This window comes from Thalassophryne amazonica, chromosome 19 (assembly GCF_902500255.1).
Source record: "Thalassophryne amazonica chromosome 19, fThaAma1.1, whole genome shotgun sequence".
NCBI classification, from domain to species: Eukaryota; Metazoa; Chordata; class Actinopteri; order Batrachoidiformes; family Batrachoididae; genus Thalassophryne; species Thalassophryne amazonica.
The window spans coordinates 10,150,188-10,169,564 of NC_047121.1; the positions used below are offsets into that span (position 1 = coordinate 10,150,188).

Consider the following 19,377-nt stretch of genomic DNA (forward strand, 5'->3'; position numbering starts at 1 on the left):
AAAATATAGCGTCAAGCTATCCTTTTTCTTGTGATTTGGAACAGAGTTTATCCTTACCTTTGATCCGGGCTGGTGGATCAGGGACAAATGTCAGTATTCTGTTTCTTTCCAGTATTTAAGAACACGCGTCAGTTTACTCATTCCTTCGACCTCATATTGAGTGCCATCGTTTTGGATGATCCCATCGGTTTTCTTGGCCACATTCACGTGCGCTAAGGAAGTTCAGCGCCAAACCAAAATTTGCCGGGCCCTGCCTAGTTGCCTGGATTTGGTCCCTTTCCTTCACTCAGTCTGTGAGACATTCCTCCCTCACCAGCAGATGTCTGTCGCCATCACAGCTCTCCACTTACAGCCGTCCTTTTCTGTGGATTCACAGTGTCACGTTTAATTCACTGCTCTGGGATATACTTGACAGCCCTCTTGCACTCACAATTTAAGCTTGTGACTTCATAGGCACATAATGGAAATGAGTAAGAATGTGGTTATATTTGCCAGCTAACAGATGTGTTCTGAATCTTGCAACTTGTCACCTTTGCATTTAGGTGAAGCTGCCTGACATTTCAACCATATTTCAAAACTGTAAAAACATTGAGTTTATAAAATGACTATACTGTGACATTTAGTAATGATTCTTTTGGTTTATATTAGAAAATAGAAACTTAAAAGTTACAATTATCCACAAGCTATATTTACAAACAAAGAGAACAGCATGGTGATGTCACTGGCTGGTCTAGTTAGCTGCTAACTCTAACATCCATGAAATGTCTTGTAAAACACTCCAGAGGTGTTATCAGGTTCCAAAAACAGCGTTTTCAGTTTTAGAAGTGTTTCTTTCTCAGGCAGTCTGGCTCAGGTCAGATCTGCCAGTATGTGCTAGTGCCACACATCCCTGCATCAAACACACTACATAACCACGCTGAACCCTGGATGGGAAACACCAGGACAGAAAGCCGGTCCAGTCCCACCTCCCAAAAGTACCCATCTATCTGCGGTGGTCAGGTGATGCGTGGGTGTCTACTTCAGCAATAAATTGTCTAGATGGGTCTGGTTATACCAGTACAGGGGCTGAAGTGAAACAATGGTAGAGTTCAGTGAATGCTTGGTCAGCCTCAGGATTCGAGGAAAATGACGTAAGTGGAGCTCCAATTTGGCTTTAATTTCTAATGAAGCGGATGTAGAATTTGGCAAAACCAAGAAAGCGTTAGAGCTGTTTACATGATTTAGGTATAGGCCACAGTTGCTTTGATCTTGTCTGAGTCTGGTCTCACCTGTCCCACCTCCAGAATGTTAGTAACTTGATTGAGTCTGTGTGCAATACACATTTCTCTGCCTTGACAAATAATTAATTCTTTTGGAGTTGGAGTACTTACCTGTAAGTGACTTAATGTGTGCACTTCTAGTTGTGACGACCTAAGAGCAGACAACACCTTACACTGCTCTGCCCCTAAACTCCTTCTCCCAGGTTGGGAACCAGGAGATTATGCTTCAGTGATTAATGAATTCTTAGTTGGCTAACATTTATGCACGCCACTGGAGTTAATGAAAGAGTTTCCATCCATAAGATTTATATAGATGCACATTTTCAGTGTTCAGACATTAACTACAAAGGCCACCTTTTTAAGAGTTTCTCAATGTGTCTGTGTTGTGCAGTGTGTTAGAAGGCTATAATGGCACCATTTTTGCCTATGGACAGACGGGCAGTGGGAAGACCTTCACCATCACAGGAGGGGCTGAACAGTACAATGACCGTGGAATTATCCCCCGCACCCTGTCCTACTTGTACCAACGCATCAGCCAGGTTGTAAATTGATCTGTTTTCAATTGCGTTTTTGAATTGATTTTTATATTTTGCACACAGTAATATTTATGGCTGCACAGAGGTGCCATCCACACTCATTTTGCCATTAATATGTTAAGCTTACTGGTTCTCTCCGTCATTTGTTTTACTGTACAGCACAATATAAGTGTTTCTTTTTGCCAAATGTCCAAAATGAAGAAGTGTTTCCAATAGATTTCTAATAGGTTATAATTTTTGGTCCACAGGACAGGAGTGTGCTGTACACCACCCATATATCCTACTTGGAGATTTACAATGAGGTTGGGTATGACCTTCTGAATGTACAGCGTGAAGCATCACAACTGGAAGATTTACCGTGAGTGTTTTTTTTTTTTTTTAACTTCAGTTTTACTCACATCTGCATACATTTAGTCCCTTGAGAAAGGTCGGCGAATGGTTTCCACCTGGCTGTCGCCCAGTTTCTGGCAAAATTTGATGCGGCGCTGCTCCAGTCGTTCCATCTTTTTCCATGCAATGAAAATCCGCTGAGAGCACAACACGTCCTCACACAAATGCTGCTTACCAGAAAATGATGCAATCGACAGGCGTGAAAAAATTCACACATGTGCACGAAGGTTCAAGGTTGGCTGATGCAAGCACACGTGATTCAAATCCATCAGGTTTTTGCAAAAAATAAAAAGGTCCGATAATTTTCTAACAGACCTCGTATTTGCACACAAATGAAAGAGAGTTTTGCAGCTAGCTACCGGCCTGTGACATCACCATGCTAATGTCCTCGAAATAAGTTCAGAGGTGTTATTAGGTTCCAAAAACGGCATTTTCAGTTTTAGAAGTGTTTATTTCTCACTAGCTTTTACACAATATATGAGAGACTTGAATATAAACACAAAGCTCTACTCGGATTGGCTGTCATCCCCCACCACTCACAAACAAAGCAGAACAGATTCAAACAGAATGTGACATTTTAACCTCTTAAAATTGTCAAGGTTAACCATCTTTGAACTTGTTCAAGGTCTGTGTCCCAAGAATGTTCCCTGTGAATTTGAAGACTGTGGGAGTAATAGAACTGGACTTATGCTGAACACAGACAGACACACTGTTGGGGAAAGTGTAGTGACACGGACCCACAACAGGGGGCGCAAATGAACGGTCAATAGATGAGCCAAAAGGTAACAATTTAATGTTGTGAATGTGCACAACGAATATACAGACAATCTCAGAATCTGTTAGCAGTCAATACACAAAGGTGACATGTGACAGACACACTGTTGGGGAAAGTGTAGTGACACGGACCCACAACAGGGGGCGCAAATGAACGGTCAATAGATGAGCCAAAAGGTAACAATTTAATGTTGTGAATGTGCACAACGAATATACAGACAATCTCAGAATCTGTTAGCAGTCAATACACAAAGGTGACGTGTGGGCAGGCTCGAGGATAGAAGACGTCTGTCCTGAGAAGAGCCGGAACCACACGATTTCCGCCGCCACCGAACCTGGTGAATACTGGAGCCGCCAAGTCCCGAATTCCCAGGTGATCACCGTCCCCGACTGTCGGATCTGGTACTGCTGGCGAGGAGCACAAACAGTGAGATGTGGGTGTGTGCACACCCAGTAAGAAAAACAGTCAGAAGGTGGAAAGTCACCTCCACCTCTAATCACACACTCGTGCAGCTCCTGTCTGACCACTTATCTGGTTGGGGTGTGAATTGAAGCCGTCGCTGATCACACCAAAACGCCAATCCCACAGATAAGGCAACACCCACAGGAAAACGGCTGCAAACAAGTTCAGACTATAAAGTCAGTGTTAAGTTCAGACACAGCAGAGAATATTACCTTCACAGGTAGATGATATCTCGGCAATGAGGTGGAGATGACGTCCGGGTTTTATGCAGTAGTATGATGAAGTGTAGATGGGTGACAGCTGTCATGAGATAATGAGTGACAGCTGTCACCCCCCGGCTGTGTCCGTGACGGCAGCGCCCTCTCGTGCCTGAAGCCCGCACTTCAGGCAGGGAGCCCTCTGGTGGTGGGCCAGCAGTACCTCTTTTGGCGGCCCACACAACACACACAGACAGATGGACGGAAGGACGCCACATTTTTGCAATACCCAATGGCCATATGTTGGCCTGGGGTAAAAATACAAACAAAATACAAAATAAAAATTTCTAAAATTATTAAAGTGAAAGTAAATCTGTCTAACTTGCTATAAATTAATTTAAAATATAAAAGCCAAGATGATGGGTTGCATAAGTAATGAAGTAATGGAATGATGACGTGGTATAGAGGAGGATTTTCTTTCACCAAAACATCAGTTCTAGGCTTGCATCTCAGATGTACCTTCTGGCAAATTGTAGCTGAACTTTCAGGTCTTCTTTTTAATAAAACCCTCCTCTATGCCACTTCATCATGAAGCTGTATAACTGGGATACAAAATGCAAAACATGCACGATATGCACAATTTCTCCACTCATAGCCTGTAATGTCTTCTGGGTTGTCTGGGTGTCTTGGTGGCTTTCCTCACTCTTGTCCTTTTTGTACAGTCACTCAGTTTTTGAGAACTGTCTACTCCATACAGATTTACCATAGAGTGCCATACTGTTTATATTTCTTCATGATAGATGTAAGTAAAGCCCAAGACATATTCAGTGACTTGGACATGTTCATGTATCCATCCCCTGACTTGTCTGAAGAACACTGGCAAAAATATACAAATAATGAATGCCTATGAGTTCAATGGTACGAATATTTCATGAAAGATGAAAGGTGAAATGTTCCATTTAATGAGGTGAATGTAAAAACATTCATTATTTGTTTTATATAACAGCCAAAATAGGTCCTTGTCATTTGATATTATATGAATTAATAAACAACAGAAAAGGGGCTTACATTTTGGTGCGTCACTGCTGCGTTGATATCAACAATCCAACAGGGTCCACAGTTAGATAGTTCAAAAATAATTCTGACGATGTAGTCTGTGATACTTCCAAAAAAAAATGATGCACTGTAGAGGGAGAAATATGCAAATCCCTTCTAATCTTTGAGGAACACTGTTAAACATTTCAGTCATTCTCTTACACATTTGTTGACCGGCTGGAGATCCTCTCTTTGCTCTTTGATCTTTGCTCGTCAAAGACACAGCCTCTCATAGATGCTGCTTTTTTACCAAATCACGATTACAATCACCAGTTGATATCACTTGGTTGTTTATTTTTAATTTTTATTTTATTTTGTTTATTTATTTATTTTTATCTCATTACCCTAAATTGCTCCTTTAGCAGTTTTTTGGGGGAATGTTTTGCAGGACTGAAAAGCAGGAATGGATGTCTATTCTCAAATGAGATTAAGTTAACAACACAAAATATGACATATCTTGGGTTCATACTGACGTCACAGAAGTAGATGTCAGTCATTGCAGGGTTTTTGTTGTTGTTGTTTTGCTTGTATTTTTCATATCATTCCAACTTTTCTCTGATTTGGGGATTTCTATAAAACAGTCACAGGTAATTTATGCATTTTTTAAACTGGAAAAAAAATTGTTGTGTGTTTAACCAAGCCTTATTCCTGAACAGCTGTTTGTCAACCTGGGGCCTGTACTACGAAGCGGGGTTAACTTACTCAGATGTAACCCAGGGTTAACTTCTTAAACCAGGGTTGACAAAACCTGGTGTTCTCAAGTGGTGTTAATCGGTACTACGACGCTGATTAAGATGTTGATTTGTTGAACCTGTGTTAACCTAATTGGAGTTTGTGCGCGTTCACATAAAAGGGGCAGGTTGCAGCGCGCGTCACCATTTTTCAATGATGGCGCGGCCACCGTACTTTACCGAAGAAGAATGCACGATTATTATGCGGAGCTATGAGGAATTTAAATTAATGTTAAGGGGGAAATCGAACACATCGTCTGCCAATAAAGCAAGACAGGCTTGTTGGCAACGTATTGCTGATTGGGTAAATGCGGAAGTACAATTCATTGTTCTCCAAATCTGTTACAGATGATTAACCTGTGGAATGTCTGATATGTGTAAAATAATGACCTTTCATTAATTACGCCCAGATGCAACACGATTCAGAAGTGGGCATAGGCCTACTAATAGATGTAAGGTTAATTTAATGTTTCCTAAATAGGCTACCTATCTAAGGATTTAAAGCCATTAATGGTCATTCTGTTAACATAGTTACACATATATCACTTTGGCATGAAGGTTATCCAACAGGACAGCCCCATGTGGGGAGAAAAAGAATGTGAAATATGTAATCATAGTAATTGTATATTAGAATATTTAGAAAAATCACCCAAACCAAAGCAACCCTTATGTGGCTGAAATAAGTGAAAAGAAGGTGAGCTTAGAGTGGACTATACGATAATGGGTATATGAAATAGGCCGAATAGAACAGCTATACCTGCACATTGATACTGTGAAAAGATTTGCAATTGACATAATCGCCCTCGTGCTCTCCCAGGAGTGCACTGATCGGGATTTGCATGCAATCAATGGCTCCTATTACTCTTGGGAAACCTAGGAGAAATTGTTATTGATAAGCCCCACTTCGCCTAATTAATGGACATGCATTAGACCCATTTTGATATTAGTAATTACCCGCGATTGCATAAAACCCTTCTTTGATTTGCATTGAGGATAAATGGCCAGGGAAAACGACAAATGCATCCAACAGTTTAGATAGATCAAGTACTACCTTGCGAATCATATGACATACAGTATTCTTGCTCAGATGTTCAGCATCACCGATGGAATACATAAATTGTCCACTGGCAAAATATCTAAGCGCAAGGCACATTATCCACTTGATCATCAGGGCATTGCTACGATGGGTGATGTTACAGACGTCTGGCCCGATCAGCTGCCAAAGATAACGAATTCCCTCAGCTGAGAATCTATAACTTTCATGGAGAATATCGTCCGGGTATGTCAGCGGATTCTGGCGGTCTTTAAAAACCCTCGCCCTGCGAAGAGAGCCCCTCACATTTTGTGCCCCAATATCAAACGGATCTTCCAGGTAGGCCGGCATTGTCTTGGGAGCGATTGAAGGTGGATGGGCGGTACATATAAAGGGAGTGGTTAAGCGAAAACCTCAAGCTAACCTAGAACATAACCTGCTCGGAGCAGCTTTGGCACGCAGCGTAAATTGCCATGGCAGCATACCTCGATCAAAACCTATCCACCTTTCGTAGTACGGGTTAACCGGGAAGTTACTCCACACGTCATCAACTTACTCCCGAAGTTACCCTGATAAGCCAGTAACCCCGCTTCGTAGTACAGGCCCCTGTACTCTTACTATTTACCGCCACACTACCGACTGCCCGCTGACACAGTGCGAGGGCCGGTCAACCTGGTGGCAAATTCTGGCTGTGGAGGTGGAGGTTTATGTGGACCACATTTCATAGCTGGTTACTGTATCTCAGGGTTTTCTCTTTTATTTTCCAACAACTACTTCTGTTTTGTGTATGTGTGCACTTTATCCCTGTATTGTCTTTTGCTTCTTGTTTGTTCATCTTTTTTCAATTCTTCATTTTTTTTTAAAGAATAAATTCCATCGGTCTAGAGGTTTGTCTGCCTCCTCCTATTTTTGTACCAGTCTTTTAATATCCTGTGTATAAGACTTTGAGGTACACATTCATTGTCCTACATCATTTTAGTATTTTTCTTTTTTGTGTTGGACATGTTCCTTATACGATATTTCTCTCCTTTCGCAGAAGACTCAGCTCAAAGTTTAAGTAGCCACAAATCACAGTCTGCTGGAAATAGACAGTGCCCATTGTTGACCATGCTGTGGCCACACTTGCTGATTCAAGGAGAAGTTGTGGCACTGATATAGTTCTCTCTTACTGTTGTTCTGCTTCACTCTTTCAGTACCCTTCACTCTCTTTCTTTCTTTAATTCAGGATTTTATTTTCCTTTCCATCTGTATTACCTCCAACATTCCCACTCTGAGTGACAGAATGGCTGAAAGCCAAGAATTTATACATCCCTTTGTGCAAAACATACATTTAGAAATAACAAGCAGCACGTATTTTGGAAGGATTGGGCTATCTAATGAATTAACCCTGCGTGGGATCGAGCCTTTAATCAAATTTACATTAATACTGTTTTAATGAACAGTTTTGGTTACCTACATTTGACTTAATTACTTACATGTGTTCACGGTCAACATTCAAATTGTACATTACTGCTGTAGCCATACTGTCACAGCCATGGTGGTTCCATGGAAATGAAGTAGCAAGACTCCTTTCAACCTCATCTGTCTAAGCACATTGTGATTCTGATTACTTGATCTGGAGAAAGAATTCGTCACCTGTTTGTTTTTGCAAGTTAGCCGTGTCTGTTATCAAGTTCTGAACTCTCAGATAGATAAAGCATGTGTGTCGACCTGGGTTACAGGCCATACCACATTTGCAGATGCAGTTTGTTTAGATTTAGAGTTGAGCCAGGACCAGGCAGTGTCAAGGAAATAGATGACATAGCAAGTATAATTAGTTTTACATAATTGCTTCGGCATTGGATTATTTGTGTTTTGCCTCATTTTGTGAGGTTGTCACATTTTTCATTCAGAATTTTGTCTTAAGCACTGGTAAATTGATAGAGGCTTTGCTTTGTCTCACATGTTGCAGAAAAGTCACAATTCTGGAGGATTCCAATCAGAACATTCACCTCAGGAATTTGTCTCAGCAGTTGTCAGCAAACGAGGAAGAGGCGCTGAATCTGCTCTTCCTGGGAGACACCAATCGTATGACTGCAGAAGTAAGAAACACGGGAGCACAGATGCACAGGGAGGGATTCAGTACTAAGTCAAAGTATTGACATCACCCTTAAATTTAAAGAATCGTTCTCACAGTTTTAATGTTTAGTCCAATATATACCCTTAGCAGACATGTCACATTACTGATAATAATCTTCCATGGTTAAAAGGTTTTTCCTACCTTTGTCAGGTTGCTTTTGGGTTCACTTCATTTGTACCATCAAAGTCAAATTAATAATATTCAAATTGTGTTGGGAGTATTATCAAATCAAATCTGGCAACATGCAGCTGGTGCCACGCTTCACCACATCCACGACACTAAGTCATTCTAGCTGTACCCAAGGTTCCTCTGTGAGACCTAGTACCAAAGATATCTGGTCATCACCGTAGGTCACTGGTTAGCATCAAAACATTCAGTAAGACAGGCAGCACCAGAACCCTGCAAAGATATCTGCATCACCAAACACACAGATTATGTCACAGTGAATAAGTCATCTGTTAAAGTTTGTTCTGAGTCATGTAATATATCACAGTACAAATTTGAATGCATGAAAAACTGTTTATTGTTGCCAATAGCATATTATATATGTAAGGATTAAACAACTCGAAGCCGTGCATTATACGGTTTGAATGCACGACGCGGAGTCTAAAACACATTCAAACTGTATAATGCACGGCTTCGAGTTGTTTAATCCGCTTATACCATGGTCCCACACAGTGAGTTAACACACAAATATTTATTTAAGTTAACAGAACTTGATAAAAATTTGGGAGTATTTGGGACTATTTTATGTTTTGTCTCCGATGCGCTTACCGTGTCTGCAGGCTCGCGCCACAGCAGGCCACTCACATCGCCCCCCTCTCTGCCATGTGGAACTGTGGCAAACTTTGGCAACAGGTCCAGAAACTACGCTTGCTGTTTTGATGCGGAGCACTCTTGCAGCCTGCAAGGATAGAACCGTTCGCTTCTTCTTTCCCGTCTTCAATCTTGTCCAGTTCGTCCGATGTTAAATCTTTACGCCGTTGCGTTTGCTGTTCTTCTTGTTTGCTCTCCTCCTCTTTCCATTCCTCAAACATTTTATTTTGGCCAAAAATATTAAAATTCACTTGGAAATCCATGTTTTGTCGCGTTTCTGTCATTCACCTGTCAAAACACAGCTGATCTGCGCCATTTGATTTGCGCGTTGCTATGGTGACGACCAGAGCGGAGTGATTATAACAGTGACTTAACTCGCCGAACTACATTTGCGTGTACACGAAAATAATGCACGCCAGTTAGAAATGGAATTCTCACTGACCATGGTATAAATTTGATTTGAACACAAAGTGGCCATTTGTTGTTCTTGTGGGATTTTTTTATGTTCTTTGTAAGAGATATGTACTCTTCCAAGTACAGTAAACATATAGCAACTTTGTGTTTCATGGTTACCACCTGCCCCACCACCAATAAAAGTGAGGGGGTACAAACCATGCATACTGGACAAAGCCTGCATGAAAAGTAATGGTGGGCGACGATAAATTTCTCTGGAGATTAGATTGAGCACTAATGATTGTTTACTTTAAGAAATGGCAGCCAGATAGAGCAAATATTCAGGACAACGACGAGTCTTTTCTTGTATTTTTAAAGGTTCGCATGCCAATTATGTGTTGGCTTTGCCGCGAGTTTCAGCCACCCTGTGTCTGTCAGACACTCAGCTCATCTGCTCAGACTGGTCCACTGCAGAGGTGGTGGTAAAACACATCATCCAATTTTCACTTCAGACATGGGAAAAAAAAATCATTCAAGAATGCAAGAAGATTTCCCTGCATGATACACCATGATGACATCATGATATACCAGTTACACCCCAATTCCACAGAGCGCCGTTTTATTACAATCACTCATGATCCAAAAACAGTGCAAAAACAGGATGAAATGGCTTAATCTGGTTTGCCTCCTAACAGGCTAGCTTATAAAGTGCAGACCTGGCCACTGGTTGTCTTATAAACAGCAGACCAGGCAACCCACCCGAAAATGAAAGTAAGGAGCTGTGCCCCACTGCGCTCCACCGCGCCCTCATGTAGAACCACAACAAATTCCGCAACAGATTTCCTGGATTACTTTGAGAAGAAAATAGAAGACATTTGGTTAAACATATCCCAGCATGCCTTAACCCAGCCACTACACCCTGCTATTGAGGTGGGCGCCATTACTGAGGTTATTACCTAGATTTACAGAATTTGAGGGTATCTCTCTAGGCATGCTGATGAAATTTGTAACGTCAACAAAAAGCACAACCTGTTTATTTGATCCTATACCAACAAAACTGTTTAAGGACCTGTGGCCCACTCTTGGGTCAACTATGCTGGAAATGATTAATCTTTCTTTAACTTCTGGATTTGTTCCTAAATGTTTCAAATCTGCAGTGATTAAACCATTACTTAAGAAATCTAATCTTGACCCTAGTGTATTGAAAAACTACTGGCCGATATCAAATCTCTCATTTTGCTCTAAAATTCTGGAAAAAGTGTCACGGCAGCTCGTGGACTATCTTACTGAGAATCTTTGAGCCACTACAGTTTGCTTTTAGAAAATATCATTCCACAGAGACAACTCTCACTAAAGTGGTGAATGATCTTCTGCTTACAATGGATTCGAACACCACTACGGTTCTGGCGCTGTTAGATCTCAGTGCTGCATTTGATACCGTGGATCATTATATTTTACTTGATAGACTGGAAAATCATTTTGGGATTACTGGGAGTGCCCTTGCATGTCATACTTGACCAGTTGTTCTCACTGTGTTTTGTACAGTAACACTATCTCTAGCCTTAGTGACATGAAATTTGGGGTTCCACAGGAGTCTGTCTTAGGACCCCTGCTTTTCTTCCTTTATATAGCACCCCTTGGGCACATATTGCGGCATTTTGGGATCACCTTTCACTGCTATGCTGATGATACTCAGTTATACATGCCGATAACTGCTGGTAATCTCATTCACATAAAATCCTTAGAAGATTGCCTTGCATCAGTGAGAAGTTGGTTGTCTAGAAACTTCCTACTTTTAAACTCTGATAAGACTGAAATGATGGTTCTTGGTCCAGTAAGACATCAATATCAATTTGACCAGTTAATGCTTAACCTAGGCTCATGTATCATACATCACACTGACAAAGTGAGGAACCTTGGGGTAATTTTTGATCCTACATTGTCCTTTGACCTCCACATTAGAGATATTACGAGGACTGCTTTCTTCCACCTGCGAAATATAGCGAAGATTCATCCCATCCTGTCTATGGCTGATGCTGAGACCCTGATCTGTGCATTTATCTCTTCAAGATTGGACTACTGCAATGTTCTATTTTCTGGTTTACCGCAGTCCAGCATTAGGGCTCTCCAATGCTGCAAAAAAAAATGCTGCAGGCAGACTTTTGACACAAAGCAGAAGGTTTGTCCACATTACACCCATTTTGGCATCCCTTCACCGGCTTCCTGTCCAAGTGAGATCAGATTTTAAGGTTCTGCGACTAGTCTATAAAATTGTTCACGGACTGGCACCTCCCTACCTCGCTGACCGAATTAAACCTTACGGACCGGCCCAAGCTTTGCATTCTCAGGGTGCAGGACTACTTTGTGTCCATAAGGTGAATAAGAAGTCTGCGGGTCATAGAGGTTTCTGTTATCGTGCCCCTGTTCTGTGGAATGATCTCCCTGCATAAATAAGAGTCAGATTCTGTGGAGACTTTCAAGTCCAGACTTAAGACGCACTTATTTTCCCTTTCGTATGTCTAGCATACTGGCATAGTATCGTTCTACGCTTTTTACGCTTTTAATTCATTTTATTAGGAAACGGAGCGTGCCTCGGCCTCAACTTTACCTAAATTCTGGGTCTTTTAGCATAGCCCAAGCAGAGGGTCACCCCTTCGAGTCTGGTCTGCTTGCAGTTTCTTGCTCAGAGGGAGTTTTTCCTTACCACTGCTGCTCTGGGGGTTAGTAAGGTTAGACCTTACTTGTGTGAAGCACCTTGAGGCAACTCTGTTGTGATTTGGCATGATATAAATGAAAATAAATTGAAATTGAAATTGAAACAAACTCTGCTTCTGCTTCAAATATTTAACCCAGATGGAACACAATCAAATGTGTTTCAATCCATACTCGCTCTTACTTGACCATTTAAAGACGTCTGAACATGATTGAGGCTGTTAAGACAACAAACACACGGAAGTTACCAGGCATTAGATACAATTTGGTAAATTCGGATGAAATTGTTGAACAGCTTGAGAATTTCACCCCAATTTGAATACTGGTGCTGATAATGGCTGTAACTACTACGTTTAAAAAGTTTGTTCAAGATTGACAAAGATGGATCAAGAAGTTACTACAACCCCAGTTCCAATGAAGTTGGGACATTGTGTATAATGTAAATAAAAACAGAATACAATGATTTGCAAATTCTCTTCAACCTATATTCAATTGAATACACCACAAAGACAAGATATTTAATGTTCAAACTGACAGACTTTTTAGTTTTTGTGCAAATCTCTGCTTATTTTGAAATGGATGCCTGCAACACGTTTCAAAAAAGTTGGAACAGTGGCAGCATTGCTCAAAGAACACATTGAACATTGAACACTAAGCAAAGAACACTGTGGAATGTTTGGAACATTCCACAGGTGAACAGGTTATTTGGAAGCAGGTGAGTGTCATGATTGGGTATGAAAGGAGCATCCCAAAAGGCTCAGCCATTCACAAGCAAATATGGGGCGAGGATCACCACTTTGTAAACAACTGTGTGGAAAAAAATAGTCCGACAGTTTAAGAACAATGTTTCTCAGTGTTCAATTGCAAGGAATTTAGTGATTCCATCATGTACAGTCCATAATATAATCAGAAGTTTCAGAGAATCTGGAGAACTTTCTACATGTAAGCGGAAAGGCCGAAAACCAACACTGAATGCCTGTGACCTTCGACACTTCAGGCGGGACTGCATTAAAACCAACATCATTGTGTAAAGGATCTTAGCGCGTCGGCTCAGGAACACCTCAGAAGATCATTGTCAGTTAACACAGTTTGTGGCTACATCTACAAGTGCAAGTTAAAACTCGACCATGCAAAGTGAAAGCCATACATCAACAACATCCAGAAACGCCGCCGCCTTCTCTGGGCCCGAGCTCATTTGAAATGGACAGACGCAAAGTGGAAAAGTGTGCTGTGGTCTGATGAGTCCACATTTCAAATTGTTTTTGGAAATCATGGATGTCGTGTCCTCCGGACAAAAGAGGAAAAAGACCATCCGGATTGTTTCCAGCACAAAGTTCAAAAGCCAGCATCTGTGATGGTATGGGGGTGTGTTAGTGCCCATGACACGGGCAGCTTACACATCTGTAATGGCACCATCAATGCTCAAAGGTACATCCAGGTTTTGGAGCAACACATGCTGCCATTCAAGCAACGTCTTTTTCAGGGACGTCCCTGCTTATTACAGCAAGACAATGCCAAGCCACATTCTGTACGTGTTACAACAGTGTGGCTTCATAGTAAAAGCGTGTGGGTACTAGACTGGCCTGCCTGCAGGCCAGTCTACTACCTGTCACCCATTGAAAATGTGTGACGCATTATGAAGCGCAAAATACGACAACGGAGACCGCGGACTGTTGAACAACTGAAGTCGTACATCAAGCAAAAATGGGAAAGAATTACACCTACAAAGCTTCAACAATTAGTGTACTCAGTTTCCAAACGCTTATTGAGTGTTGTTAGAAGGAAAGGTGATGTAACACAGTAGTAAACATACCACTGTCCCAGCTTTTTTGAGGTCTTTGTCATATATTATGTAAAACCTAGCTCGAAATAAACACTTCTAAAACTGAAAATGCTGTTTTTCAAACCTAATAATACCTCTGAAGTGATTTAAAAGACATTTAGCAGGGGTTGGCGTTTAATCTGTTCAGTTTAGTTTTTGAGTGGTGGGGGTGACAGGCAATCAGAGTGGAGCTGCATCGTGACATCACAGTCTGGTTGCTAGCTGCAAACTCAGTTTTTGAACATAATAATTACTTAAACTGCAAATTGCAAATCCCCGCCACCACTCGGTCCTTGCTTTGGGGGCCGTGGCCCAGGTGGTGTGGTTCTCAGCCCCCCCCCCCCCCCCTCTTTTGTGGGCCCCTGCCGGCACCAATACGCTTCCCTTGGGTATGGGGTTGCTTCCTGCACCTCCGTGTGGAGGGGTCTGTTCTGGCGCCACTGGGCCGTTCCCCTGGTGGTTCATCGTGCTGCCCCGGTGGCACTGGTGGCTGCCCTTCCTGGGCCCTGTGCCCTTCTGCTGCCCTTTTTCTCCTGGTTTCTCCTGGGGCCCTGTGTCCTGGACCCATTTCCGTCATTGTGTGCACCAGGCCGTATGGCTTCTGACGTGCCAGAGTGGTCCATGTCATATGGTAAGGTTCTGTACTTTTGTCTTGGCCCAACACACCAGCCACAGTAGTGATCAGATATTTAGCTGTGATCTGGGTCTCTGTGCGTGGATGCTTATGTGTTTGTGGCCGTCACCACAATTCATTTTTTGGGATCAAGACTCTGGTTTAAGGTATGGATGCTCACTAATTAGACAACAGACTGTTTGTTCATGTGTGGCTGTTTGTCCTGGTAAGTTGTATGGTTGGGGCACTGTCTCCTCGGTGTCTCACTTTTCATCACTTCACAGTTATTGCCTTCACCACTTGTCTTTTATTCTTGTCTGTCCTCGTGTTGTTTTGGTGGTTGGCCCTTCCTGATAGAAGTTGCCGGTTGGCTTTGAGTAGGACGGTGTAGGCTGATCGGGAAGGGTGGATGGGGGTCACACACGCACACCACATTCACTTACGCACTACTTACCTTCTGTCTTGCAAGAACAAATTGCATGTACATATGTGTATTAATGTACATAAATGGTTCTGCAGAGTGGCATTACTTTATATGCAGACAGGGTAAAAAAAAAACGGCACATTGTACAGAACACAATGCTCATACAGCTGAGGGTATTTTAGAATTGCGTTATATTAAGTGTTATGATGCATATGTTATCAGGAGTAAAATATGTGGCCCCAGTCCTACAGCTGGGTGGTTCAAATCTTTACCCTGCACAGAAAGAGAACCAACTTGTCAAGAAAAAAAACTTGCTCTTTCCCTTCAACATTTATTTAATCTGTTTGCCTCAATGCTCGATTCTATTTAATGAGTTATAAATTCCTGTCCTGTCTTCCTCAGATTGACATTAAAGTCACTGGTCAGATATTACTGTTATGAATTTTTAAGTGACCAACCAGGAGTAAGAAGTAAATTGTTTGTTTTACCGTGACACAAGGTGAATCCAAAACTTGGGAACAGTCTAAATGATGAGGAACAAAGGTTGTCAGCTGCTCAGAGGAAAAGGGAGGGACAATCAAACACTGAATTACTCCAGCAAACCAGAATAATCCAGCAATTAAACACAGAACAGTAACAAACTTAAATAGTGACATGTAATGAGATAAGTGACAGGTGAGGTGATTGTGATGAGACAGAACAGCTGTGAGAAACACCAAGGGACTGGACCATACCTACAAATACCAACCCAATCTCACACCATTTCATGAAAAGTAAATTAATTGATGGTTTGGATACTGTCACAAAATGCTCTTTCCCGATAGGAGCATGAATTCAGCTGCTCAGAGGAAAAGGGAGGGACAATCAAACACTGAATTACTCCAGCAAACCAGAATAATCCAGCAATTAAACACAGAACAGTAACAAACTTAAATAGTGACATGTAATGAGATAAGTGACAGGTGAGGTGATTGTGATGAGACAGAACAGCTGTGAGAAACACCAAGGGACTGGACCATACCTACAAACACCAACCCAATCTCACACCATTTCATGAAAAGTAAATTAATTGATGGTTTGGATACTGTCACAAAATGCCCTTTCCCGATAGGAGCATGAATTCATTCTGTGACGGGAGCACAAAATGTGGGGTGGTGTGTGTGTGCGTGTGCGTGTGTGGGGGGGTGGGGGGGGGGTCTGTAGGGGTTATGGTTAGGGTTAGAAATAGTAAAATGAAACAAAAAAAAACTACATCACGAAAATGTGACTCATTTCATGATGGAAGCATGAAAACAAAGCCTAAGACTGTGTTGCAAACACACACAGGGACTGACTAACACAGGGACACATCAAACCACAAAGAAGCCGGGGTGAAAAGCACCTAACACAAAAACATAAATAATTACCAAACTTAAGATGTGTGCAGAGAAACTAAATAGGAACTCAAGACTGACTGAGGTATAGGAACAAAGGCTAAAGTATAAAATAAAGGAAAACCCTCAGCAAAGAAACCAATTAAACAAGATAAAACAAAACACCACAACAACAGTTAACCGACAGGACATAAGACAAGGACAGGGGACAGACCACAACAATTACTTTCTATAGACAAATATCTGCAGCTTTTCCAACCATCTACAAGTGTTTTCCACTCCATGAGCATCTAACAGCAGTGTGGAATTATTTAAAATATCCACATGGAAAATCTTTGTGGATCTCTGCAGTTGGGGTGAAAAGGATTTTAGACCCCTTTGTAATGTTATTTTGGGTCTTTGTGGCCCTTTTTTACCATGTTTCCCCCAGTAAACTTAAGCATTCTCTCTGTAATTTTTGTTTGTGCTGTGGTGGTTCTTTTCTGCACTCATATCCCAGACTCCCCACGCTGATGAGATGTGGTCTGTCAGCTCTTTGCTTTGCAACATGAAGTTTAAAACAAAGAACTTATGCCACTGTGTTTACTTTTGTTTGTCAGTAAAAGTGAACTGAATAATCAGGTTTGTGTGAGGCTTGTTAGTTATTTATTTATTTGGAGCAACTGATATTTTAGAGTCATGTTAAGATGTGGGTGTGTGACAAAACCAGTTCAAACAAAATTGTTAATGGATCCAACAGGCTTTATTTACTACAGTATCATGTGACATGAATTTTCTAGGCTTTGGAAAACCCTGGGCATGTACCCTGTAAAATGCATTGAGTGAATAAATACAGTGACTGTGGATAGTGCAAAAACAATAAGTGCTGTAATCTTGTAATTGGCCAAAATAAAGGGCATATTATGAGGACCTCTTCTATAGGCCCTGAGGCTCTGCTTATCCCTGCTATTCATCCTGGATGTTGCTTCTCCAGCCAAGGTCGGTATCCATTTACAGCTGGGTGGACTGAGACAATGTAGAATTTTACCTTGTCCAAGGGCACAAATAGATAACATGACCGTCTTAAAAAGAAAATACAAAATGTCAGAGAGCACATGGGAGACTCAAACTAAGATTTCATTGGTCTTCTAGTAACACAGTCCAAACTGAAGTCCACGACACATTAAATGGACTGCATTTATATAGCGCTTTTCCATCTGCATCAGACGCTCAAAGCGCTTTACACATCAATGCCTCACATTCACCCTGATGTCAGGCTGCTGCCATGCAAGGCGTCCACTACACACCAGGAGCAACTACGGGATTAAGGATGTTGCTTAAGGGCCCTTAGTGATTTTCCGATCAGGCTGGGATTTGAACCAAGGATTCTCTTAACCACTAGACCATCACCTCTAGACCATAACCTTCCCTGACTCGACCATCACCTCATTCAGTGACTTCAAAACCTTCATGTGCCCATCAGAAGTATAGCCAGAAATCACAAATAAGGTGTGCCTGTGGAATTTTAGGTGGCCTTGACCCAAAGCAGGAAATGATCAAAGGGAAAAAAAATAGCAGTTGTTACTCTGATTTTAAGATCTCTCATAAACCAGTCCTCGGAGCCCATTTGCACAGACTCGGTTTTACTTTGTTGAGAGATAAACTTGTTGGCAGCTGCAAAATATGAGTTATGGAGTTATCTACATTATACGTCTGTTCAAGTTACTGGCAACATGGTGGCTTAGTGGTTAGCACTGCTGCCTCACAGCAAGAAGGTTGTGGGATCGCTTCCCACCTGGAGCCTTTCAGTGTGGAGTTTGCATGTTCTTCCTGTGTTTGTGTGGGTTCCTTCCAGGTGCTCCGGCTTAACGCCCAGATCCAAAGACATGAAAGTTCAGTGAATTGGAAACTGTAAATTGAGTGTAGGAGTGTGTGAATGTGTTTGTCTGTCTATCTGTGCCACTGAAATAGACTGGCGTCCCTGTCCAGGGTATACCCCGCCTCACGCCCTCCCGCCTGACTGGTGGGTTAGGCTCCAGCCCCCGTTACCCTTAATTTTAGTAAGCGGATATCGAAAATGGATGGATGGATGTTTAACTTAATAATGTGAATTTCACACATGTAACAGTCATCTTGGTTTAAAATAAAGTGCATGCAGGTCTCAACAGCTCCAAAACAACAGTTGCAAGAAAATGCATCCCTGAATAGATTTTCTTCATCAGACACTTTAGGATCAAATAGAGTTATCCACATTGTAATTTGGTCTGTTTTAGGACAACACAGGGAACAGTCATCTTGACTAAAATTACAAATAAAATAAAAAGGGAGATGCTGATTTGGTCAGGATTAATGCAGCGCTCTGCTGCACAGTGCTTTGTCTTAGAAATCAAATCCAGTAATCTGTGCCTTTTTCACAATGTGAATTTCAAATATCAAATCACTTGGTTTGAAGAAGGAACTTCCATCACCTTTTTTGTTTGTGTTGTATAGTTAAAGCTTTTCCTGTTTGCAATTGTAGTTAAGAACTAGCAAAGTACCTGTCCTTCAGACGGTGAAGATGAGTGTACTGATCGTGAGTCACTGACCCAGGAAAGTGTGCAGCAGTATACTGAGACAATGTATTAGCTTCCAAAAGAAAGCTTTTAAAG

General features: G+C 41.7%; 1 protein-coding gene across 1 annotated transcript in view; it reads left to right on the forward strand.

Moving 5' to 3' along the window:
- The window catches only part of kif6 (kinesin family member 6), a 267,960-nt gene that overhangs the window by 50,686 nt on the left and 197,897 nt on the right, over positions 1 to 19,377 (forward strand). The window contains exons 4-6 of the mRNA XM_034159854.1: positions 1,651 to 1,798; positions 2,044 to 2,153; positions 8,430 to 8,559. Coding sequence (XP_034015745.1) covers positions 1,651 to 1,798; positions 2,044 to 2,153; positions 8,430 to 8,559 — 388 coding nt within the window. The remainder of the gene's footprint in view (positions 1 to 1,650; positions 1,799 to 2,043; positions 2,154 to 8,429; positions 8,560 to 19,377) is intronic.